General features: G+C 33.8%; 3 protein-coding genes across 3 annotated transcripts; all 3 read right to left on the bottom strand.

The window, feature by feature from the left end:
• Positions 1 to 550: 550 nt before the first annotated feature.
• GC (gamma-glutamyl carboxylase) lies at positions 551 to 15,819 on the bottom strand. The gene is made up of 6 exons (XM_014237264.3): positions 15,553 to 15,819; positions 3,304 to 3,618; positions 2,913 to 3,234; positions 2,506 to 2,852; positions 1,391 to 2,445; positions 551 to 928 (listed from the first exon to the last, which is right to left on the bottom strand). The coding sequence occupies exons 2-6, from the start codon at positions 3,599 to 3,601 to the stop codon at positions 731 to 733; spliced, it is 2,220 nt and encodes a 739-aa protein (XP_014092739.2). The 5' UTR covers positions 3,602 to 3,618; positions 15,553 to 15,819; the 3' UTR covers positions 551 to 730.
• LOC106619239 (uncharacterized) lies at positions 6,997 to 11,580 on the bottom strand. The gene has a single exon (XM_036370898.2). It carries the CDS (start codon positions 11,223 to 11,225, stop codon positions 10,560 to 10,562), a length of 666 nt encoding a protein of 221 aa, XP_036226791.1. The 5' UTR covers positions 11,226 to 11,580; the 3' UTR covers positions 6,997 to 10,559.
• A 4,122-nt stretch (positions 15,820 to 19,941) lies between the features above and the next one.
• On the bottom strand, positions 19,942 to 20,814 carry LOC138857904 (jerky protein homolog-like). The gene has a single exon (XM_070111970.1). It carries the CDS (start codon positions 20,812 to 20,814, stop codon positions 19,942 to 19,944), a length of 873 nt encoding a protein of 290 aa, XP_069968071.1.
• Between the last annotated feature and the right edge of the window lie 4,239 nt (positions 20,815 to 25,053).

The following is a 25,053-nucleotide window of genomic DNA, read 5'->3' as shown; positions in this document are numbered from 1 at the left end:
GGGGAGAAAAAGACTTATACAAAATCTCAAATCGATATCTCAAAAACTGAGGAACTAGTTCGCAAATATACAGACGGACAGACAGATGGGCGTTGCTTAATCGACTCAGCTCATCAAATTGATGAAATGATTGTGTATATATGTACTTTTTATGGTTTCCCAACTTTCCTTTTGAGTGTTACAAACAACATAGTAAACTTAATAGACCCTGATATAAGAGTTTGTTAACGTTGGTTCTTTTTTTTTGGACAAAAACTGAAATTTCAGCGAAGTATTTGAAAAACAAAAAAATAAATTCACCAATAACGGACACCGTACTACGAGTATGTATGCACTGTAGTCATTTTAAGATGAAAAGTGACGGCAGTTGCTAAACAGATAGACACTAGTGAGCATAGTCGAGACACATAACGGTTTATATAAATGCATATTTATTGAAAATGGTTCCTGTAAATTACCACACAGACACACACACACACACACACACACACAACTGTATTGTGAATAGTGAAATATGCAAATAAATAATTACAGTTAAGAAGGCAACAACAATGTTTTAAATGTATTTTTATTTTTTTAATAAATTTTATTTAAAATCTGTATACAATTCAATAACGTTATTATCCATTTATCACACAATTTTAACATTTCACTTTAAAATGCTAGTTATTTTTTCATTTAATACTGAGTTTACAATAGTTGCGTGTAAGACATCCATGTTTGGCAGCGTCTAGTTTCGCTCACGCACTTCCATAGGTATTGGCACGTCATACAACAAATACAACACACAATTGGCCATGTGTTTGAGAAATTCTTTGTAATTTTTAACGCGATTTCGAAACTCATTCCACAGTGGCAGCAGCGGCTTCTTGGGTTTTTGGTTGATATTTTCAGAGACGGGCGTTGCATTTTCGATCATTGTTTTGTTCTGAGAAGAAAATAATTAAAATAAATTTATTTTAATATAATAAAATTCACAAATACAAAAGTTATCCATACAAGCACTTGATTATGATCGATCAATTTTGAATTTAGAGCATCTTACTTTCATCACTGAGGAGATTCAAAATTGTTAAAGTACATTGCCAATCACTCTTCAAGCCTGTCCTGCTTTAGTCTATATGTCTATTTAATGCTGATAAAGAGTGTGATTTTCTCTCATGAAACCCGAGCAAATCTTGCACAATTCGTTTATTATTATGACAGGTTGATTTCTTGCTATTCAGACTTAAGCTCGACAAGTTCAACACTTCACCTAACTAACACCCTTTTACTTATAATTCAAACTCCTAGACATAAACCGTTTCCTATATTGATGCCAACCTCTAGTGCGACCACTGAATTCTGTATTCTAAAGGTCATATTATATAACCGTATAGTGTGTACTTACCATAAATGTATAGAGATATGACGATGGTTTCAATCCAATCGTTGTTATATGATGCGTCTCACCACTTTGCAGCCCAAAACTTTTGCCCGCCGTCAGAAAGTAAGCTTCATCTTCATCGTCACTCTTATAGCGCACATTACCGGCCAAAATAGTGAGCGTCACATTTGTCAAGTCAGTCGAAATATAGTTATCCAAGGTCAGTCCCGGAAAGTCGGCAACAAAAATCACATCCGAATAATTACTCCATCCCATCACTTCATCTGTCATCGTCTTCAATTTCGGACGCATGTGATTCAGTTCATTCAACAGCGGCAACGACCAGCTGGTGTGCTTGAATGGTGACCACTCGGCCTTCAAGAGATCAACACGCGGATCATAGACGCGCTGTTGAAAGCGTCCATTCATCGAGCACCAAATATCAAAGTAGATTGAAAAATTCGTCGAACTCAGCGGACTGGTCTGTGGATTGCGCGCATAATCTTCACGTATATTCGCCTCAATGCACTTGGCATATTGATATGCCATATCGGCATGTTTGGTCCAACGATCGTATTCCGTGAAGGCATATGGATCCAAGTAGTGAACTTCATCGTTAGCATTGTCGACAAGTTTTACCGAGGTTAGCACTGTGTCGTACGTGTGTACCATCATGTTCCACGAATAGCCATAAAGACCTTCGGTCCAATTATTATAGCCTTTCGTAATGAAATGAGAGTAGGGTAGGAAGAGTTGTAGAGCACAGTAGAACAAGACGAGCGCTGTACGCAGTTTAGCAGCGAAACAATTTATTGCTGCTTTTTTGGCAATCTGGTCATAAGTCTTGCTAAATGTGGATTGTGTACTTGCGGTCCCAACCCCTGAGGTAGCGTAACTTTCAGTCACTTCTTTCGATTCTGTTGTATTTAGTCGCTTTCTCTGTGGGTCATGCTGGCCTTCAGTTTTATCAGTGGCTGTGAAGCTGATTAATTGCAGTAAACGCTTAAGACTTAACTTACGTGGCCAACTAAAGCCAAAAAAGAGGGGCACTTCGGCTAGACATACCCAGGGGAACATACCTGTAATTTATATAATTATACTTTATACATGCTTATGAATAAAAAGCTTATAAATCGCACCTATAACAAATAGACGCGAGTTCATTAAGTGAAAGCTGAGCATAAAGGGCGTGGCTAGCCATCTGGTTGCTTCCCAAGTCATAAAGAAGGCAATGGAAAAGTCAAAAATCGCTGTAAACCAATGCACAATCAGTAGATCTGTCAAATCGGACGACAAAAATGAGCGAAATGGTGTAAAGACCCAATGTTCGCTAAGGCTCGACATCGCATAACCCGAAAGCCATTCAGCGGTTAGTTTCTTCAGTCCAGCATACATATAGAGCACGAAGAATTGGAATTTAATGAGAAAGTAATTCCAATAGGGCACAGTGTCCGGCATATTCGGCTGTAGATATTTATCCAAGGAGCTGCGATAAGAGAGAGAAAATAAAACGCTTTGAAATCGTTAATTGACTTCCCGAACTCACCAGTATCGATTGGCTGCAGTAAAGAGCAGTATTGTACCAACCAAACCGAATAAATAACTATGGTTGTTCCACGCTGGCTTATCGAGTAAAAATATATACCAATAGGGCACAATATACGCCAGGCAGCTAAGTCGATAACGATAGCCCAGCATTGTGCCGAGCGCGCCAAGCCACATGAGCAAATAAATGCAACCCATCACCGGTAGCGGGAACGCACTGATGCCATTGAAGAGCGGAAAATGGCAATGTCGTGGCTCGCCGAAGCGCGTATCCATTTGACTGCCACCACGCTCCTCCGCGATGTCGATGCACATTGCCAAACCTGTTGATTGCACAAAAATTTAAATTCAAATTCGTGCCTGATTTTCAATTTCAAGGCTCATAGCCTTACCGTAGAGCATGCGAAAAACTCCGAGCGCAGAGGCATCGACGGGCCGATGTAACCAGTTTGTGAAATTTGTATAAATTGTAAAGGTGGCTAACTTGTAACCAGCACAAGAATGGCAAGTGTCGCGGAATTTGCAATTTCCTGCAGGGTTTAGGGTGTCCTTTTTCTTTGCTTCTACATTTCCGTCGCACTGGGGATTTTTCTCAATTTCTTGTTCATTGCCCGCATTGCTGATGTCTTGATCCTTTGTTTTAACATTGGCTGCGCTCTTACTCTTTGCTGACCTTTTTGTCGCGGTCATAGTCGTGGAGGGAATATCTATAAAAATTATATTCTAAATTAGTTGTGATTTTATAGAATTGGTATTCCTCTTCTGTCTCAAGCAAGCGCCCGCTGTATATCATATATTATATAACCGTGAATATCCAATCCACCCATTGTATAACATTTTTAATGATTATTATTTCTTTTTTAACTTTTTATGTTTGCGTAAAGAAATTTATTTGTCTTAAATGAACGTTGTATCGGCATCTATCTATCGTGACGTGCTAAGCGCAAAAACCTGCCCGCTAACCTTCTTTACCATTTTCCTTGTAATCTTCAAGTTTCTCCATCTTTAAGATAACACAAAGAAACAGAAAAGAAAAACCGCCTGAGGGAACCATTTAATGGTCACGAAGTACATTCTCGTAGACTGTCAAGCTAAGAAAGCTCTAGGTATATTTGATGCTGTTTCATTATATAATATATTGTAGTATAAATTTGTTCAAAAGGATATCAAAAGTGTTAGAAGAAGAAAAAATATTCATGTTTTTTCGGCACAAGGTAATCTTTGCCAATGATTATGCATGTGTGGGTCCTTGGGTCCTATCGTTTTGTTCACAATGTAATATTTATTCATATCCACATACTTAGGTGTATTTTAAAGTTGTTCTCAAATTCAAAGTATGCTGGACTCGGGAGCAATTTCTAAACTAAGTCGAAGAATTTTTTCTTAACTGGTATTATTGTCAAATTTTGGCACCTTTATGGATATATGATTTCCTACAAAAAGATAATTAATTAATAGCCGTATTTTGTAAGGAAACTGGTGTATAGTTGCCGGTCTAGTAACTAGGGCTACAATATTAGTACTTTGCATTGAGTATGGCTACTGAAAAAACATAAAATAATATTATATAATGAGAATGCGGAGTTTAGGCACTATTATTGCAATAACAAATATTAATTTAGACATATTAATAATAATAATAATATAATATTATATATCTAGAGACATTGTAAATTTTTAAAACAACAAAAACTTCAAAAGGAAAAAAATTATGAAACGAAGTAAATCATTTGTGAAAAATAAGGAATATAAAGCATACGATTTTTTGGTGTCTACTTTTAGTAAATTATATAAACGGAAAGTATAAAGTATATAAATACTGTAGTCAACATGTCTTAAGCAGTTGTCGGAATTTGAGATTTTTATATGGTATATTCCAACAAGGTATGGAAGTAATAAATGAAACAACGACTACTGAACTAACGACTGGCTATTCAATTGGGGAACAGTTGTCTATGGGCCACTATTTTCGCGATAGTTGCCATACCTAATAGTGGTGCGAAATATGAAGTAGCTTTCACATATCATATCGTAGAGTGCCCTCATCAGATGAAACATTTTGTATAAGTTTTTAAATGCTTTCAATGCACGATCTTCCAAGCGGTGATCAAGTTTTACTTAAACGAGGCTTATAAGTTTTAAAACCATATGAAGAGTATCTAAATTGCGATCACTTCGATCTGTTCCAGCAACGAATTTTTATAAGAGACAGAATGTGACATTTGTATAACCACAGCTGTTATCAATATTGTATTTAATTGCAAGACCATTTGTATACCCTGAACAGCGTATTTTAAGTTTGCTACGAAGTTTGTAACACTCAGACTTTTGTAGGTATCCCAACGGACCGGCGTCTTAAGCTGTCCAAGTGGGATCCTTCTTGGGATCGACCTTCTAACCTAACCTAACCTAATCTTGTAACACTCAGAAGGAAATGTCAGAGACCCTATAATATATACTTGTACTCGTTTATATTAATGAACAAAGTGACGAGCTGAGTAGATTTAGTCACGTCAATTTGTCCGTCTGTCTATATATTATATATGCGAACTAATTTTTGGGATATCAATCTGAAATTTTGCACACGTCCTTTTCTCCCCAAAAAGCTGCTCATTTGTCATTTGTTTCTATATCGAACCATTTTAGCATATAGCTGTCATACAAACTGAACGTTCGGCATCAAGTGCTTGTATAGAAATTTTTTCTTGTTTGACCAGATATCTACCCGAAATTCGGCCTAGATTATTGTGCGAGGCACGCTAAAATCTTTGGATGCCATATAAATTGACCGATAAAAATCAAGATGAAAATCTTTTTATACTCTTTATGCTATAAGCAATGCTCGCGTGAGTGAAGGTGAATATTAGTTATAATGTTTTTTACACCTTTAAAAGTAAAATCATAAAAAATAAAAATAGTGATAAATGATGTTAATATTTTTGGAATTTTGATCGTATTTTGAAGCCTGCAACAAAATTATGTGCTTCATAAAAACAAAAACATTTTTTATTTTTTAGAATTTATTTAAAAATTCGACATAAATACATGCATGCATATTGTATACTAAATACACTTTGAATAAATAACTACCATTATTGTTATAATTTTTTTTTTGCATTTCTTTATTTTTTTTTACTAAAAAATTAACTTTTTTGCAGAGTTGCGAATATTTTTCGGATTTTTGAAATTCCTACTTTTTAAACACATTCGCTTCGCTCATACATGTGTAGTGCCAACAGCTGCGCGCACGCGCACACACATCCGCACAATTGTTGCACGTGTATATGTGTGTATAGATCAGTTCTTGCTAAAATGCAATAAAATACGCCGTTTCTCGTTTGCTGTTTGTTGTTGCTGTTTGTTGTTGTTGCTGCTGCTGCACACATTTTGTTAAAATGATATCAAATACCGACAATTTGCATTTGCTTTTGTGAAAGAAAGTCGCAATGCGTTCCGAAGTGGCAGCATTGATGCAAGAAATTGCGGTGCTTATTGTTTTTAATTGTTATTGTTGTTATATTTTGTTTATACGTTATGTAATTGTTGATAAATTTCATATCATAATTTCAAAATTTTCTAAAGAAATGCTCATTCGACAAAAGCTCTGAGAATGCATTTGAAAACACTACAAGTACAATTTTCATATATTTCATTACATACATACAGACACATAGTATGTGTGTATGCTTGTATATACAATGCGCTATGTAGTATGCATATATGTGTAAGAATTTTAGATAAATACATATGTATGCTTGTTGGCATATTTGATCATTTACTTTTTATAAAGTTTTTAATATTTTTTATATTTTATGTAATTCTTCTTCTTCTTTTCGTTCTGTAACTTCTTGAAATTGTGTGTAAGTATGTTTGTTGTAATATGCGGTATATTTACTTGCAATATTTTAAATCTCGACATAAAATTAAACATTTCCGTCGTTTGCTTTCACACTTTTTGTCGATTTCTTTTACCTTCTGCTATTATTTTTCTCCTGCTGTTAAATCTTAAAATTTGCACTGCCGCCATTTTGCAGTGCCATTTAAATGGTATTTACTGTGTGCTATGAATAAGATGGCCATATATATTATATATGTTTTTTTTTTTGGTATAAAATTTATATTGAGAAAAATAGTATTTTTCGTTAGAGAAAATATTTTGAGGTTAGAATATTATTATTTTTCATATTAGAACTTTATTGAGATTAGAAAAACGAAAAACAAAAATATATATATAATTTCATGTTAATGAAAATATGGTTTATTAATATTTTGATATTTGTTCTGCATTTTGCCTTAAGAATTGAATTGGCAGACATTTATGACTGATTTCAGTTAACAGTTAATTACTAAACTACTGACTTGCTAAGTACAAATAGTCATTAAATTTATGCATTGCCGACCAAATTCAGCGTATTCATATTTTTTTTTATTTAAGTAATGCATTTAGAAAATTTTTCGAAGCGAAATTTTTTTATAAAAGTATTTTTTTATATTAAATTTAAATTTATTAAAGAAATTTAGGAAAATTATTTAAATGAAAGTTATTTTAAAGAGGCAATAAATATTATTTTAACACATTCATTAATTAAAAGTGAATTTTTTTAATGTTAAAAATATTTTATGCACGTTTTTATAAATATTTGAAAAATTTTATAATGTTTGGAAATCAATTTATATTTTAAAATATTTTTTATGGATACATGAAGTGAGAATCCATATTTATAAAAAATAAAATAATTTTGAAATATTTTGGAAATATATATTTTTATTTTTATATGTTCTTTAAACTGTTAAAGCTTATATGAATTAGTGTTAAATATTATATAAACTGTTAAAGTTTATATGAATTAAGACATTTAGAGTTTACTAAATATATGAAATAATTAATTTGAGAAATTGTTAAAAAATAAATTATTTAAAAAATATTCCAAATTTCACGAAGTTCTTATTCGCTTCTTTTTTTGAATATTCGAAAGATATATTTTTCAAATTTTTGCAAATTTTTTTAGAATATTTTTGTATGTAACGTTACGCCGACACGTAAGCCTTAAAAGTTTTGATATACAAAAATTTTAATTTTTGTGAAATTTATGCACATTTAAATTGTTTATAAATATTAGGCTGTTTTGGTGAAAGGTTTGCAGCAATAATTTTTAAATTATTTTTACGAAAAAAATATAAAGTATTTTGAATAAAATTTTTTTCGAAAATTGTATTTAAAAAACTTTATATATTTTGTTGGAATTTTTTTAGTATTTTTGAATCGTAGCTTTACGCCAAAGTTCATAAAACGTTAAAAATTTTGAAATTAAAAGAATTTAATCTATTTTTTGAAGTGTTTAAAGATTTAATATTTTTTTAAATATCCAGAAGTTTTGTAGAAAAACAGTTTGCATTTAATTAATTTTTCAAACTTTGAATATTTGTTTAGAATATTTGAAATAAGGCGATACGCCGCCATTTATAGAAAATTATAAAACTTGAATATTTCCATGTGCTCAAAAATATTTTATTTAGAATTTTATTTTTGAAGCTAAATTAAATTTTTGTGTGCTTGTGTGCTGTTGCCATTTTATATTTTATGTAAACCATTAATGAGTTGACAAATATGTATATGCAATAGCTGAAGTGATTGGCGAATTGAAATTTTTTAGAAAATATTTGAAAATATTTATGTATAAATTTCTTATATTTTTTAATATTTATTATTTTATATAAATATATACATATATATTTTTTGAGTTTGAAGTAACTTGTATGTTTTAAAAATTTTAAATTCATTATTAACTTGAAAAAAAATTTTAAAAATTTTAAAATCTTTAAATTCAGAGTTTTTAAAAATTCCAAAATACTTCTTTTTTACTGAATTTGTGTAATAGCATTTAATGAATGGCTTATAAACATTCATACTGGAAACATTAAAACTTTTTTATAAATAATTCCAATTAATTTTATTTATAAAAGTGCGGTTAGCTCTAAAATTCTTTGAAAATTTATGAAATTTAGTAAATATCAAAAATTATTATTTTTTTTATATTAATTAGAAAACTTTTTTTTTCCATCGATATTACATGAAAGTTAAAAAAAAACTAAAATAAAGTTATATATTTTTAAGTTCAAAACTATTGTTGCTTTTGAAGTCATATGAAAAATATTTAAAAAAAAATTTATGACTTTAAATACAACAAAAAGTATACTCGTACTCGTAAGTATTTGTTTTGCATTACAGTAGCGCTAATCGTACTAAAATATTTATGTTTTGGTTTTCTATCTTCACCTGTGTGTTACATATGTTTTTAAAGGGAATATTAGTTGCAATTAGATACATAATTTATGTTTAGATAATTTCCACTTCGTGTTTGCTTTACGGTATCATTTGGTTATGTACGTTTCTTAAATGTTTTAAATATAGTTTTCGTTTTTCTTTGCTTTGATAAGTGTGTAAGTACGACAAATATTCATTATTATGTTTCATTGTAAATTACTAGATAAATCATGCACATAATTTTTGCATATAAATAGATACATATATTTTAGCAATATGGCTTTTTCTATATAAAACTGCATATTTCAATTATTTTCGCCAATTTCACATTTTAAAACACTTGAAATGCTTCACCAAAGCTGGTGCGTTATGAATTCATCAGCATTTTGTTGCTTTTACAAATTTTCATTAATTTCATTTTGCATGAATTTTCCGGAAACAATACAATTCGATTGTTTGTATGTATGCTAAATATTTGAAAATTAAAGCCAAGCCATTGTTAGTAGCGAGCTCAGCTTGTTTCACATTCGAAAATGTAAAAAATGTACATAAATGTTTCATTCTTGTTGGTGTTTTTCAAAATCGTACACACTCTCATTACGTGTATGTATGTAAGTATATTTATTTTTCCGTTTTTAGTATCCCCCTTCAGTCGAGCTGTTAGCCATTGAATTGCTCGTTATTGTTCAACCCTCATTGCCGTGCATAAATTTACACATTCGCTGCGCGTTCGCATTCCCCCACCCACCTGCATCGCCCACTTTGCGGAAAAGCGAAGGACTTTGTCTCTATCGTACACACATGCCATGCCCCCTAATCATCTATACTCTTGCCTGCGACTTCCTCAACTGCTGTCGTGTCTGCTGCTCTTTCGCTCACTTCCTCTTCTTCTTCTGCTCCTATTTCTGCTTCTGCTTCTGCTTCCTCCACTTCTGCTTCTGGCGTTGCATCAGTCACGTCGTCCGTTTCGTTTTCCGGTATTGCTGCTTCCACTTCCCACACGCCCTCGTCTGTTGTTTCGCGATACTGTGATACTTGTGTTTCCTCACTTTCCACTTCATTTATCACCGATTCATTGTCGCTTACGGTCTTCACCTGTTTTTCTGCATCGTCACAGCTCGCTAGCGTTGGTGTGTCCTCTTCAGCCGCCGGTTCGTCATCGTGCTGTAATACCGTTGTCGCAGTCGCAGCCGGCTTTCGTTCGCGTTGTTGTTGCAGCAGTTGTTGTTGTTGTTGTTGTGGTCGCGACTCCATTTGCTTTTCGTTATCACCCTCCCCACCGTTCTCCTCCCCATCCTCCTTTGTTCTTTTCCGCTTCTTCTTCTTCGTATTTATCCGTCTGCGATTAGCGCTCTCATCCACCCGCCCTTCAATGGCTTTGCCTTATATACGATTCTGATTCAATTGTGAACGTGGTGTGAATGGACTGACCATAACACCACTGGGCCAGATATTCTCATTGAATAGCTCATTGAATCGATAATCCGGTATGGAAATCTTAAATTTACAATATGACAATTGCGATAAATTCGCATCGTTCTTCACCAATTTGGTGCACTTGACTAGATTCTTATTGATCTTCAATTCCTCAGCCAAATGTTCGATAATGTCATCCTCACTAGTGGAGGTTGCGAATTTGCCCACCTGCACCCAGCGCCCATAATCGCAGACAACTTGCAGACGATCCGAATTACAATTGTTACCAACGACGATGAGGTTATTGGTTTGCTTCTTCGGATCCACATTGTTCGCATTGCCGAATTGGAAATATTGCTGATACATACGTGTCGAAATCTGATTCACGCCATTATAGACTTTATTCAGTTTCTCCTCCATCGTCTGTAGCTTGGCGGCTAGCGCTTTGGGCGATTGATTTTTACATTCTTCACAATTGAATGAAATCAAGGGATTCTTCTGAATCGCATCGTAGATGGCATCGTCGATATTCACGCAAGTGCGATGAAACTTTTTCATGCAATCGTCTGAATTGCAAATGACGATGCCCTCCTTGCTAATCGATTTTTTGCACTTTCCACAATTTTCGGCCATTTTGCTGGATTTAGTTTAGTTCGTTTAATTCAGTTGGCTGACGATGCGTTTTCTAATGTTGTTCAATATACGTAACGGTAGTTTGCTAGCGTTTAACACTTTGCCACTTTTGTCGGTATAACAAGAGAAGTGTGTGAAAAAAATCCACCAGTACCTACTGAAGGCTGAAACTGAATTAATTGAACCAACCCGTGCTGAACCGAACACTGAACAACGGAATGGAATGAGGTACCCGTACAGTGGAGAAGAGGAATATTTGCTGAAGTGCGTGAGAAGTTGTGTGTGCCGCTTTCGCCCAAGCCGGTAACTGTTCCGTACGCTCCGAGTGCTGCTGTTCAACTGTTCGCCGTTTCGAAAGCAGTTACTCCTTGTCGGCATTTCGGCTGATTTTCCTATATACACATACATACATATATTTATATATTGTATATTATATGTGTATCGAACGTATTTACTTGTATACACACTTTCATGAGAATTTTCGTCCACAACACACGTAACTACCTTTTTCGCACCCCTTTCTCCCCCTGTAGCCCACTTGTGCTTTTGCCACTAGGCACGGCAACATTATATGCTGTCGTTAAACACGACTGTTTCGTGTCGCTTTTGTCATGTATACAACCCCTACTACCGTTTTTTGCGCTTAAGTAATTCATCCCTCAACCCCTATTCGTGTTCGTGCTCTTTGTGTAATCGACACTCAGCTGTGTACACTGCTTGGTTAGTAACCGTATTTGTCAGCCAGTTCTATGACCCTTAATGTAGTTTTGTTTCCTGTTTTATTCGGTTACTTCGATTTTTCGAAGTTAATTGGGTAGTCGTTCCGCAAACGCCAGTGTTCGCTAACGATGGCGAAATATTCGTGGAAACCGACCCTGCAGAAATTTTTTGGATTCAGAATACATATAACCTCAAAATACATATATTTGGGAGTGCTTGCTTATTTACTTCTATAAGCGGCGTCACAGTTGAGGTTATGTTTTGAAAAAAATCGATTCAATTCGAATCACACTTTTTGACAGTGTTCTCAAGGAGCTTTCATAAAGAATTTAAATGCGAATAGGATTGAAACATAAAATAAAGATATTTTATTGGCTGTGTTCTCTCTTCAGTGCTTGGGGAGATCTGGAAGAGATTCACAAGTTGGATCACTTTGGAATACACATTTGCTTTTTCAATACATTTCCAACACAAAAAAACATTACTTTCATTAATATCAATTTTGGATGTTATTAGGCATAACCAAATCTTGGTTTGGATTGGACCTACCAACGGAAAATTGCTTTCAAAAATTTAGAGGTTGATAGAAATATAGTAGAGATTTTACAGATACTTATCATGTATCAAAAATTTCTTTAGTTCAATCATGATTCAAACACATTACCTCGAGAACTAGGTTTTACGTCTTTATCTATTGTATATCATCCACTTCTTACGTCCTATGACCTCTGTCTAAAAGCGTTCAGCTTCTAATGTCTAACACATCTTAATTTAAAAATTTGACAAATTGGAACACGTAAAATATTTTGAACTTCAAAATATTTAATTTAGATATAACTAAATCGATTGGTAAGCACCATTTCAAGAGTCTTGTGAAGTCAGGCCAACATATCAGAGAGAGAAAGAATTTTGGGTGAAAAGGAACGGTTGTGGTTTTGATCCTTTTTCAGTTTATAATATACCTATCGAGTAGCAGATTTCGCGGTGAACCCTCAAAGCGGGTTCAAATAGTTATATTGCTCAATTTTACAACAATATATGTATATACTTGTATATATAATATTATATATATAATATTAGTTATTCAGATTATGTTGAGGTTCCGGGTTTCATTAGCTATCTCCATAGAAGCTTCAAGGGTTGTGCTTGATTTTAGGCTCACTTCGAGTTTTGTGACTAATATTATAAATATTATGCAAATTTTGAAATTAAATGAACTTATGAATTAGGAAATGAGATAAAAAAGAAATGTAGAAAATAGTGGTTGTAGTCCGCTTTATTGATGGAATGACCTTTGAGTTAGGTAAATTTACAGAAAAACCGCTAAATATATTTATGTAAGAGCGCTATTATCATTCTCATAAAATAAGAAATGCGTAAGATTATACATAATAGAGAGAAACAAGGAAAACTTGGGCGAGACTTTACATTGATCGGCTTTGGTATTATATTTATAAAAACGTTTGGGTATTTGTATTTATTCTTTGTTCTTTGATGTCTTGAGTAATAGTCTTTTTGTAGAGCCATTCATGAAAAATTAACCGGATTATATATTGAATATATACCCATACATGCATTTCGAAACCATGCATTTCGATAACAATTGTAGTTTTTTTTGGATAGGTTTCAATCTTTATTAAGTATCTCTCCTTCTAAAAGGAGCTACAGAAAATGTTCTTCGTTCTTCGAGTGTAAGCATTTTTTCAAATGAGAGTAACGTAGTACTTGGAGTTAGTCTTTTCTTGATATCTAAAGCATTATTAATGGAATTTGCTGGGACGTGATTTCAGAGGACCAACAGTTACCATATGCTTGTCATTTAGTTAAAATAATCAAATTCGATATGGACCAATGTACTATATACAAATAGGTTCAAAGCTCAGCTATACTCTACTACTATGTAACCATTTTACTTTTTGGGTTACACCCTAGAATCCAATCGGAATGCCTTTAGGCAAAAACTAAAAATAGTTTTTATACCGACACTAACTTGTCGGCATGAGTTTGGTAACTAGGGTTCTATACCACAGAGCCAAATTCTAATACATAAAGGCCTAACAAAAGTTGTAAAGAGAACTTAAGCAACAAACGGATCTCTAAATTCTTCAGAAAAACGCATAAGAAAACTAAAAGCTTTTGCTTTTGCCTTTTGCTTTCACTATCATTAATATGCAGACTGTTACTTGAATATGAAACGGTTTGAAGTTTCATATTCGTTACGGTTGAACTAAAAGTTTCTCTAATGGAGCGGTAGAAATTGGTTAAGTCGGAAATATTGTCAATATGGTTTCGGATATATTAAATGTGCTGACAGGTGCTATTTTAAATGGATTAGACAGTTGAGAAATACCCGCCATATACACTAAGAATGGATCGCTAAGCTCATCATGAGATCAATGAAGATCTCAAACAGTCCCGTCTGAGGAATGTACATATTCTGAAAGGAAGTAGGCGCTCTGAAGTTTTTGGATATAGTACCAGATGGGACTGGTGGTCATATTTGGTCAGAGATTTTATGAATTTTATCATTTCATTTCAGTAAAAACAAAACCTTTCTAATAATATCCTGTTCAGGGTTTATTAAGTTTGCCACGAACTTTGTAACACCCAGGAAGAAATGTCGGAAACCCTACAATGTAAATATATATGGGAAATCATCAGCGTCACGAACTGAGTCGATTTAGCCATGATCATCTGTTTGTCCGTCTGTCTGTCTGTCTATATATATACGAACAGTTCCACAGTTTTTGAGATAACGATCTGAAATTTTGCACAGGTTCTTTTCTCCCCACTGCACGTTCGGACTCAAGTGCTTGTACGGCAAACTTTACCATTTGACGAGATATCTGCAAGAAATTTGGCTTGGCGTTATTTCTAAGGCAATGATGTAATTTCCGACGAAATTGTTCGGATCGAATCACAATAGTATATAGCTGCCATATTTCAGCTGCGGTGCAACCGAAGTTAACGTTTTTTCTTGTTTTAGTTTTTATTGAGCAAGGTTTTAAACGTAGAACTAACGTGTCATACTCATGCTCTCCATACACTCGATTATCCTCAGGCTTTCTTAGGGAGTCAATAAAAACTCATGATTCTTATAAATGACTGTCGAGTGCGGTAGTAAGACTCTTGTGAGTTCTTGAATTTTCTGCGAAAAATTTTCAAATTTAAACGACATTTTATCCAGAGCCAAACTGCCAACTATGTGTCACATATTGAAAAAAATTTGCAAAACTAAGCCACATTTGATTATCATTTTAAAATCCTGACACTACTAAATTAGTTCTCATATATATATTTATTAAAGATATATAGAGATAGAAGAACACTGTACGGATGCACATCACTGTGACACACACGCTCAGCTCCCTCGTGTTGGATGTGTGCGCCAAAAAATATTATTGTTATTTATTTGTAAGGCAGCAGTTTCTGCTTTCCCGTCCAATTTTACTCATTCATTCATACATATGTACACACATATACGTTTTCTAAAAATAGATTCATCAACAACATCGAAAATCTGAAAGCAGTTCATGTACTTCGTTTTGTTTACCACCAAGTGCCTATTCTGTTGGCAGTGTGGCACGTGCAAAAATTCAGCTCTTACCTGCCAATTTACAATGTTCGTCTCCAAAATTGATGCTTTTTTGAGTCAATATTTGTTGAATATGCTAATTTTGGGCAACGCAGTTATGAAATAATTGCTTGTATGTATGTGTTTTGGGGATAAGGATTCGAATTTTTAAATCGCACAAAAACAATGGTAGAATTTTTCGTATACACTTTGGAGATTTGCACCAAAATACGAGTTTGTATCAATTGACGATATATTTCTAGAAGCTTTCAGTGCTAACGACAGGAAAACTCGCCCGCACTAACGGCAACACAACTGAAGCTGAACCACACAGATGCGCTGTATTTATACGTTACAACAGAGCGCTGCGTATACATATGTACGCATATATACTACAAGTATGTATATTTATCATATATTTATGTAATGCTCATCGGTGCTAGCAGGAAACTTCTGCTAGTCTTTTGTGGTTGGCGTTGCTCTAGTTGTTACAAGCATCTTTATTAGGTGCTGTTGTTGCTGCTCTTCTTGTTTGGCTGTTCTTTATATTGTTGTTGTTGTTGTTATTGTTGTTGTTGTTGTATTTTTTTGTGGTTGTTGCTATTGTTGTTTCATCTTATTATCTCATCATAACTTATGTGTGCACACGCAACGACAGTCAAGCTGATGCGAAAGGACAATTGCGCATGTCCTTGCCAAGCGGACCTGCTCACAAACCTGGCATCGCAATGTGTCTTGTTCAATGTTGAGTCTGTTGTTAATTATGTGTAATTGTATTAGTTGTTAGCACTTTGGAGTTGGAGTGTGAAAGCGCAAAACAAAATTAACGAATGTCAGATTGCGTATACGCCATGACCGCCTTTTGTTGCTCAGCTGTTTGTCTTTGCATGCGCGCCTACGTACATATATGTGTTGTAAATGCGTATGCATACGTATGTGCACATCAACACCTCATTTCACTGCTATTCGCCTGTTGGCTGGCTGTGTGGGCGACTATTTTGTGCTAAATATCTCAGTCAAGCCATGTTGTTACCTATCCAACTGCTTGTACGCCGCTCAGTAATACAATCCCGGCATAAATTAATTGGTGTTTTGCCAACTAGGAGGTTCTATAGCTGCCAACAAGTCGCGATCCTATCTTTATGGCATAGCTGCTGTGTAGTAGCTGCATTTAAATTAGGTGCATATGTGGGTGCTAATGTGGCACGCTTGTTGACGCTTGTCTTCAAATACGTTCAGGCTAGAAAAAGTGAAGTATTGCAGTGAAAGTATTCCCAACCATCAATATTTTTAATTTTCTTTTCTTTAACTAATTACTAAGTACTTCAAGTAAATAATAACAACAGTTTTCGAGAACACTCACATCAAAGAGCAGTAAGGTTTTGAGATCAGCTGATGATGCCTTTTGGAACTTTTAATTGAATTTGTTGTAAAAGAGCACTTAAAATAACTAAATTACGTAATTTTGCATGTATGTAATTATTCAAGTAATGTAATGTAATAATACAGTTAATTAAGCAACTAAAAAGGCTATTACGCAGCCACAAATTAAGATACAATATACTATTTGGTGCAGAATATCGGCATATGTAGGGGCATTTTTTTAAAAAGTGGGCGTGGCCATGCTTAAACTTGCTATCTTGCACCTTCTCATACAGCGTGAAAATATATATACAAATATATATATATACAAATATATATATATATATACTATACTCCTCATTGAACGGTTATGTGGCAAAGTACCAAAAGTGCGATATTTCAGTAAATAAATACGTCAGATGTTAAATTTCACACCCAAGATAGTACTTAATGCTAGGAAGACGGGAGCTTAGTATATACCTATACTGACTGAAAGCAGTCAAAATTAATTTTGAAAAAATTATTGTACCAATGCGCAAAGAAATTTGTTTAACAGTAATTTTTAATATATTTTATATCACTTATAGTCATATAACAAGTTAATAAAAAGTATTAAAAAAAAAAAAAAAATGTATTTACATTTATTTTACATTTTAAGCAAATGAAAGTGCAAATCGTTTAGAATGTACATCTTCCGTATTGTATATATTGTATGTACTTGAAGATGTTGCAGTTGATACTTGTGGGTCTCAGTGTTGTGATGAATGTTCCTCTCTTCCAGTTGTGTAATCGGCGGAGAGCTGTTCTGCTAATTGAAACAGGAACTGTTTTCGTTCTATTGGTATTCCGGTCACTTCTTTATAAAGGATCCAAGCATTTATTGCAGCCAAATCTAAAATGCTAAAAAATATTTGGAGGGGCCATCTAGGAGAACTAGACTTCACCGTATATTTTTTTGCTATTTGATCTGCCATATCAACTTCAAATTTTGTAAAATTCGGGACCCCACTTGACTCACCATAAATAACTTAGTTTTAAATTTTTTGCCTCGTTGGCTTCACGAGCATATAAAATGCCAATAAATGCACGTATTTCCGGCAGTGTAATTGTCCAATCGTAATCCAAAATTCGGCGGGCTTCTTTTTCTGTGCACTTTTTTATATGCTTGATAGTATAATCATTTATTATCAACGAGAATGCACTGACAAGATTATTTGCCCTAATGTTTCTTCTTGTGACTCCAAGTCACAAAATTATAAGAAGCTGTATCATTATTTACAATAAATAATCATTAATTGAAATTCAAAAGGAATCAAAATGACTTGCTTAGGCAATCTAGTGTTAAGGGCTTTATAGATATAGATGTAATTCAAAAACGGGCGAGGCATCGCTCACATTGATGTGAAATTTTTTATCACAGAATTATACGATCAACTTAAGCTAAATTTGTGCATAACCGAACAAAAATGGCGCGAAATCTTATTTCACAGTGTGAAAATAGTTGAATTCGGACTACACCTTACTTTTAATAAAAAAAATATTAAATTCTATCTGAGAATTTTATTTTATTTATACTATAAATCCATCACCAAGGAAGACATCGGAACAAAACTTTGAGCAAACAGTGTCTTGAAGGTATGACTAAATATTGTCGTGTCGAAATCGAACTTTTCAAGTCTCCAGATACCATTTATGCGGACCCAAGTACCTATGGCTAGCTTTTTAACGGAAATATTGTTCAAACTGCGAGATGTGTTAATGAAATTCAACATCTCATATGTATATACTATAAAAGATGCGGTCACAATAGAAAATCGCATTGACAGTTGCATCGCCAGTTAAACGACACAACAGCAATCAAATTGCAATTAACTATTCATAATAAAGCAAATGCAATAAGTAACATAAAAAAAATATAGAAATAGCGAAAAATACAAAAAATGCAAAATTTGAACGGCAACCATAAACTTTTCGATGGTGTGGTCTTACCACTGTTTGGTGATTTCTGACAGACCTTGTCAGTTATCATGTTTGGCCATTCAAATGGTTACCGGAAATATTCTTGAATCAACCATTTCGACTTGAATGACGTTATCAAAATTTACTTACGCTTTAGTAGGTTACATTTTAAAATTTTTTTAACTTACTTAGCCTGATTTTCTAGTATATTTATATTAAACAAAAAAACATATTTCTCTTCAGCCATTTCACAGTCTGAATAAGCGAATTTTTATTACCAGAGTCCTATTTGGAGGCACAAGTAATCGTTAAAAGTGTTACAGAAGTTAAGCAATCTTCGATTTCCAGTATTATGACAATGTGTACAATACTTCTTTTCAAAAGCTGATGTTTTTTCACAATAGCGTTGTTTTTAGCCCAATTTTTTTATGTTAAATTAAAAACAAACAAAACCAAAATTTGTTAATATCTTTAATATTAATTTGTCCATATTCATAATTATTACACAACTCAACAAATAAAGTATTTTTTGTTACCCTGGTTTGAGATAATTTTGATGCTTTCAAATGTCCAGATTACGAATTTATTCATGAAAGTATTGAATGTGCTGTTGCTTTTATGTTATATGCATTTCTTATATTTTTACCAATTATAGGCTTATTACAGTGGACCCCCGGTAGTCCGACAAACTTTTTGCAGGGCAGTGTCGAACTATCGAATTTGTCGGATTGTAGAGTACTGCCTAAGACCCCCTATAGTCGGATTTGTTTTACAAAAGAGTACCTTGTAATCCGACAAATTCCTAAATCCAATGATGATTCTTTATAATAAATACATATATGTAATGTACTCTGAAGTACAAATCATACATACTTCATTTTGTACATTATGGCAAATTTAGTAAATTAAACAGCACAATAGAGAGCTTACGTTTTATTATAAAATTAACGTCATTAATGCTATAAAACGTACAAAAAATATGCAATAACTTTACGTTAGGAAATAATGTTGTACAAACAAATGTACATACATACTAAAATAATCAAAAACTATGAATCAACTACATTTATGTATGTAATTTAAGATGCATGCAAATATTCATCAATTTTTTTTTTGTTTCACATTGTTGAAACGCGAGAATAAAGCTTTGTCGCTCAGTCTTCTCAAAAGTAGAAGTTCGTTGTAGGATGCACCATTTTCTACAGCCCATTGCAAACCCAGCTCAAAGGCATTCATTGCATCTTGTGCTTTCACTGGCGGAGTAGTTGCAATTACTTCGTCATCATCTTCCTGATTTATTGGTGTAGAAATCTCTTTTATAATCTCTTCGTCAGACATTTCATAAAAAATATTTTCCTCTTTATCCATTTCACGGCACCAGGTTTCCAAATTTTCCGGACTTATTTGGGTTTTAGCAGCAATTTGCTCTATTAATTCCGAAGGTACACTGATTTGTTGATCGTTGGTAGGATTGGCGACTATATCTGGCCATAACTCTTTCCAAGACGATGTAATAGTTGATGAAGGTAATGCATTCCACAATTGACAAAGAGCAAAAACCAAGTCTTTCATGTTAAATTCTTTTAACGTATTTTCTATTGGCTGGCCTTTTGATACGGCTTTTAGAAGTAGGTTTTTCTTATAATCTTGCTTTACAAACTGAATTATGTGCTGATCCATGGGTTGAATCAGTGCAGTGCAGTTTGGCGGAAGAAACATCGCAGTGATGCATTTATCATTAGTTGTCAGTTCTTCTTCAGACGGATGACCGGGAGCGTTATCAAGAAGCAATAACGCTTTTTGAGAAAAATTATGATCTTTCAACCATTTTCTAACTTCTGGTACGAAACATTCATCAAACCACTTTTTGAAAAGATCTTTTGTCATCCACGCACTTTTTTGTCCATAATAGTGTACAGGTAAATCAATGTTTTTGAATGCATGTGGTTTATTAGATTTTCCAACGACCACCATCTTTAGCGTGTGTGTACCCGCAGCGTTAGCACATGGTAGTTTGGTTACACGTTCTTTACTTACTTTTCGCTCAGGTACGGATTTTTCAGTGTAGCAAACAAAAGTTTTATTAGGTAACAAACGCCAAAAAAAGCCCTGATTTGTCTGCATTGTACACCTGTGACGGGTTAAGATTTAAATCTTTCACCTTTTGCAAAAATCTTAATTTAAATGGCTCTATGCAGGTGGCATCATTAGAAAGTTTCTCTCTGTTATGGTCATTAAACGTATGCCATGACGACTTTTGAAACGTTCTAGCCATCCCTTACTAGCCACAAAATCATCTTTTTTTGTTATTTCTTTATACAAATATTTAGCTTTCATTGCTAACATGGATCCCGAAATGGGCGCATGCCTATTTCTTTCCTGAAGAAACCACTTGTATAAAGCTTCTTCCACTTCTGGATGTTTAGCTTTCTTGAGTGTCTGTCTCTTGCCTGGCCCACAGTCAGTAGTTGACACAAACTGTTTAATCTTCTCGTGGTTTTTTTAATGTCATAAATTGTAGATCGGCCTACCCCGTATTCACTTGCTAAACTACTGAAAGATTCATTACGATTTAGGCGGTCTAAAATATCACATTTTTCTTTAATTGTCAGTGTTTTGTGCTTTCGCTTTTGAGCTTGTGACGACATTACTAGGTACGTATATCTACGCAATACCCAATGAATAAACAGTAAACAATGAACACACGCTAGGCGCACGCACCACTCTTCATCGGCTGTAGTCAAATTCAAACTAAGCAATCGGAATCAAAACAATACCCTACGCGTCGAGCACAATAATGATGGTCCGTACAAGTTGTAACTTCTTCAATCATGCATTAGCGAAACATGTATGTCGGATTACAAGGGGTGCCGGATTAGACAGGGGCCGGAATACCGGGGGTCCACTGTAATAATAAAATTTATTTTTCCAGTCATGATTAGGGTTCTGCGCCTCTTTTTCGTGCATACAAGCTTCACGGATGTGAAACATCTACACCATAGTTATTTTCACAAAATGAACTGATGATGATTTTATACGTGATCAATTTAGGAATGATAAAGCAATTTGTCAAAGCGTAAACATATTATTCTAATTGTGGTACATTTTTAGAAAATTTCCCAAACTTAGTATGGAAAAGTTGATAGTTGTACTATTTGTTGGTCCTCAAATATGACAATTCATCAAAGATACAGATTTTATCAAAGTTATCACTGTCACCGGAACGTAAGTGAAGCTTGGAAAAGTTTATTGTAAGTATGTAGTCGAAACTTTTCTAGGTAGCCATAAACCAACAAATTTTCAAGTAATTTTGCGAAATATGTTGACACTTTTAAGATTATGGAGAAAATATGAGTATCAATCTAGACTATAGTCACAATAATTTAGGTAAATTTTCTGATAATTAAGATAATTAAGTGAGCAACAGAGAGAGCGATTACAACAAGATCTACAGGTGATGGAAGAAAGGTATCAAGGGTCGATGGGATTGATCCGTTATGCAGATAATTGCTGATCCTTAAACAAAATTGTTAACTGGAAAATTATATATTACATTAAAATAAAGGAAAAACGTTTTCGACATTTGTCTCTCTATTTACTTCGATCCTTACTAAACTAAACTGATATTATATATACATATTTCTGTTATTTTTTTCCACGAGATTTTATTATTTTTACGAGAGCAAATCTGACAAAATCACTGAGAGTGTCATGAATTGTGATCACAAATAAATATGTATACCCAAAACCGATCTTATATCAAGGGCAATAAAACCACTGTAGAATAGTGTTATTATTTCGCTACCTTGTTTGCTTTTTAAAGCACACGTGTATGGAAATATATGCCCTTGGGTTTATATCCAGCTATACCGCAAAATTAACATGCCTTTCCCAGTTTATTCTTAGCATAATTTTGAATTTATAATAACCATTTCAACTGAACCTACACACACCACAGATCGCTACAAGCACATACATACATACTCAAAATCTTTTACAAGCATTTTATTAACAAAAAAGTCGACAGATTCTCACATTCGGCAATTGAAAAATGCCGTGAGAGTTATGCTTCAACCTTTTCATAATCAAGAAAATACGAGGTTATACTTAAACTTCCATAAAAATAAACTCAGGGACTATGACAATCCTCTTTGTATTTGTTGCTTCACCATACTTGCATCCCTACATACATTATACATGTGTTTAACTTGTATATTTATTTATGCACATATTTGCTAGCAAACGCTCTTGTGGTTTGCCAAGTCCAATCGTCGCCAAGCTCATAAATATTTACTTACTTCGATGGTAAACACTTGCCATCCAAGCGAATACACCACACACACACACACACACATGCATACATACACCTATGCAATATGTCTGCCAACTTATGTTGCCGATATATTTCGCCTTAATTGGTTTGGACAAGTTTAACTTGTTACATTGTTGTTGTGGCTTTATTGGATTTATATTTAATTGGTAAATCCTTTAACGTGTCCTTAGACAATATCTCTTTCAATTCAAATACAATACAGCAATGTTAATGTTCTTTATTAATGCTTGCAGATAAAGGAGAGAGTAGCTGAAATTTAGGTTTAGCAATTTTCTATCTAACAAGAAAAAAAGTTAACTTCGGTTGCATCGCATCTAAAATACCCTGCAAAATACAAAATATTCCTTACAAAAATTGTATTTTGATCCGTCAGTTTAAATGCTAAAACTAGCAGCTATATGCTTACTTGATCGAAAGAATATTCTTCGAAGATTGCAATATTGCTTTAGATAATAATCGGTGTCAAATTTCGTGAAGATATCTCGTCAAATGAAAAAGTTTTCCATACAAGCACTTGACTCCGATCGTTCAGTTTGTATGGCAGCTATGTGCTATCGTAGTCAGATATCGGCGGTTCCGGGAAACGAGCACTAGTACGCGTATATAGTTCGTCACGCTGATCATTTATATATGTCTCTATAGGGTCTTTGACGTTTCCTTTTGTTGTTAGAGTATTAAAATGCACATGAATATATATTATAGCATTACGAAGGATGCAGTGGTGTCTAACCAAAGAAGAAAAACTCCTGACTTACTAACAAGTGAGCCAGAACCTTTCTGAGCTTATATATTTTTGGAAGAACGGGAGGATTCTAAATAACGTATACAGAACTCAATTGACAGTGTGGTCTACGTAACCCGAAAGGCCCGGGATTTTTATTTGGCCAAGAAATGTTAGCTCGACAGCGTTCCTTAAAATTATTTGATGAATGCTTTCAGCCGCTACATAACTACAACAGATACTGGTTTTCAAGGTTACTAAACCACAAACAAAAAGAGAGAACTTGGAGAACTAACGAATATAGATACTAATACGTTAAAACAGGTAATTGCCAACCGAAGTTAATCTGTTGAGCATCTGTTACTGATATTTTTGATAATTCTGTAAGTCTTATGTTGTTTTTTCTAAGAATCTTTCCAATCCCTTCTATTATTTATTGACGATCTTATACGTCGATTAACTCCAAAAGTTATTCTAAATTTTCTAAGAGTATTGAAATTGGTCGAGCAATTGAATGAAGCGATAACAGAATATATTTCGATATCTTTAATTATATTCTATTTACAGAGTTTCTAGAAGACTCTTAACATAACTGCAAGAAAACATATGATACTACAATATTTCCTAATCTTTTCAATCTCCAGTATAATTCTGTGAATACTCTATGACCATCTCCCAAAATTATTATGGAATAGTGGTAAAATATTGTAAATAAAATGTTTAAAATCATTCTTCGCTAATCTTTATGATAGAGTTTTTGAAAAATTTTAAACTTTAGGAACAACACGAAAATATTTGGATTACTTTCAATTTCTATCGCTGTGCTTTCAAGTACTGTCGCTTAACATGCGTCAGAACACAGCGAAAAATAATCAAGAGGGCGAATTGTGAAACATTTTCGAAGTCAATTTGTGAGAGTGGTATGATAAGTACTTATTCCCACATCCCGATGTCTACATATCGGAAGAGAAATTTGTTAACATACATACATGCATACGTATATGAATTCTCGTCAAAATTTAAGCCGATTTGGACTCCTTTTTTGACCGCATGTGAAAGTGGACGTATTCGCGAATTTCGATAAATGGAAAAGGAGCAATTCCGGTTGCTAATTTGATTTATGTTTTAGGAAAGAAAGTCACGAATCGGGAAGGGAATC

Source organism: Bactrocera oleae, chromosome 6, assembly GCF_042242935.1.
Source record: "Bactrocera oleae isolate idBacOlea1 chromosome 6, idBacOlea1, whole genome shotgun sequence".
Lineage (NCBI taxonomy): Eukaryota > Metazoa > Arthropoda > Insecta > Diptera > Tephritidae > Bactrocera > Bactrocera oleae.
This window is presented reverse-complemented; position numbering and strand designations above follow the sequence as displayed.

What these genes read in the sequence shown, in the direction of transcription:
- GC (XM_014237264.3), bottom strand. Translation starts at nt 3,601, where the DNA reads ATGACCGCGACAAAAAGGTCAGCAAAGAGTAAGAGCGCAGCCAATGTT. An exon ending in AGTTTTTCGCATGCTCTACG is followed by an intron (nt 3,235 to 3,303) that starts GTAAGGCTATGA and finishes TGCAATCAACAG; the next exon opens with GTTTGGCAATGTGCATCGAC. An exon ending in CTCGCGTCTATTTGTTATAG is followed by an intron (nt 2,446 to 2,505) that starts GTGCGATTTATA and finishes TATAAATTACAG; the next exon opens with GTATGTTCCCCTGGGTATGT.
- LOC106619239 (XM_036370898.2), bottom strand. Translation starts at nt 11,225, where the DNA reads ATGGCCGAAAATTGTGGAAAGTGCAAAAAATCGATTAGCAAGGAGGGC.
- LOC138857904 (XM_070111970.1), bottom strand. Translation starts at nt 20,814, where the DNA reads ATGGTGGTCGTTGGAAAATCTAATAAACCACATGCATTCAAAAACATT.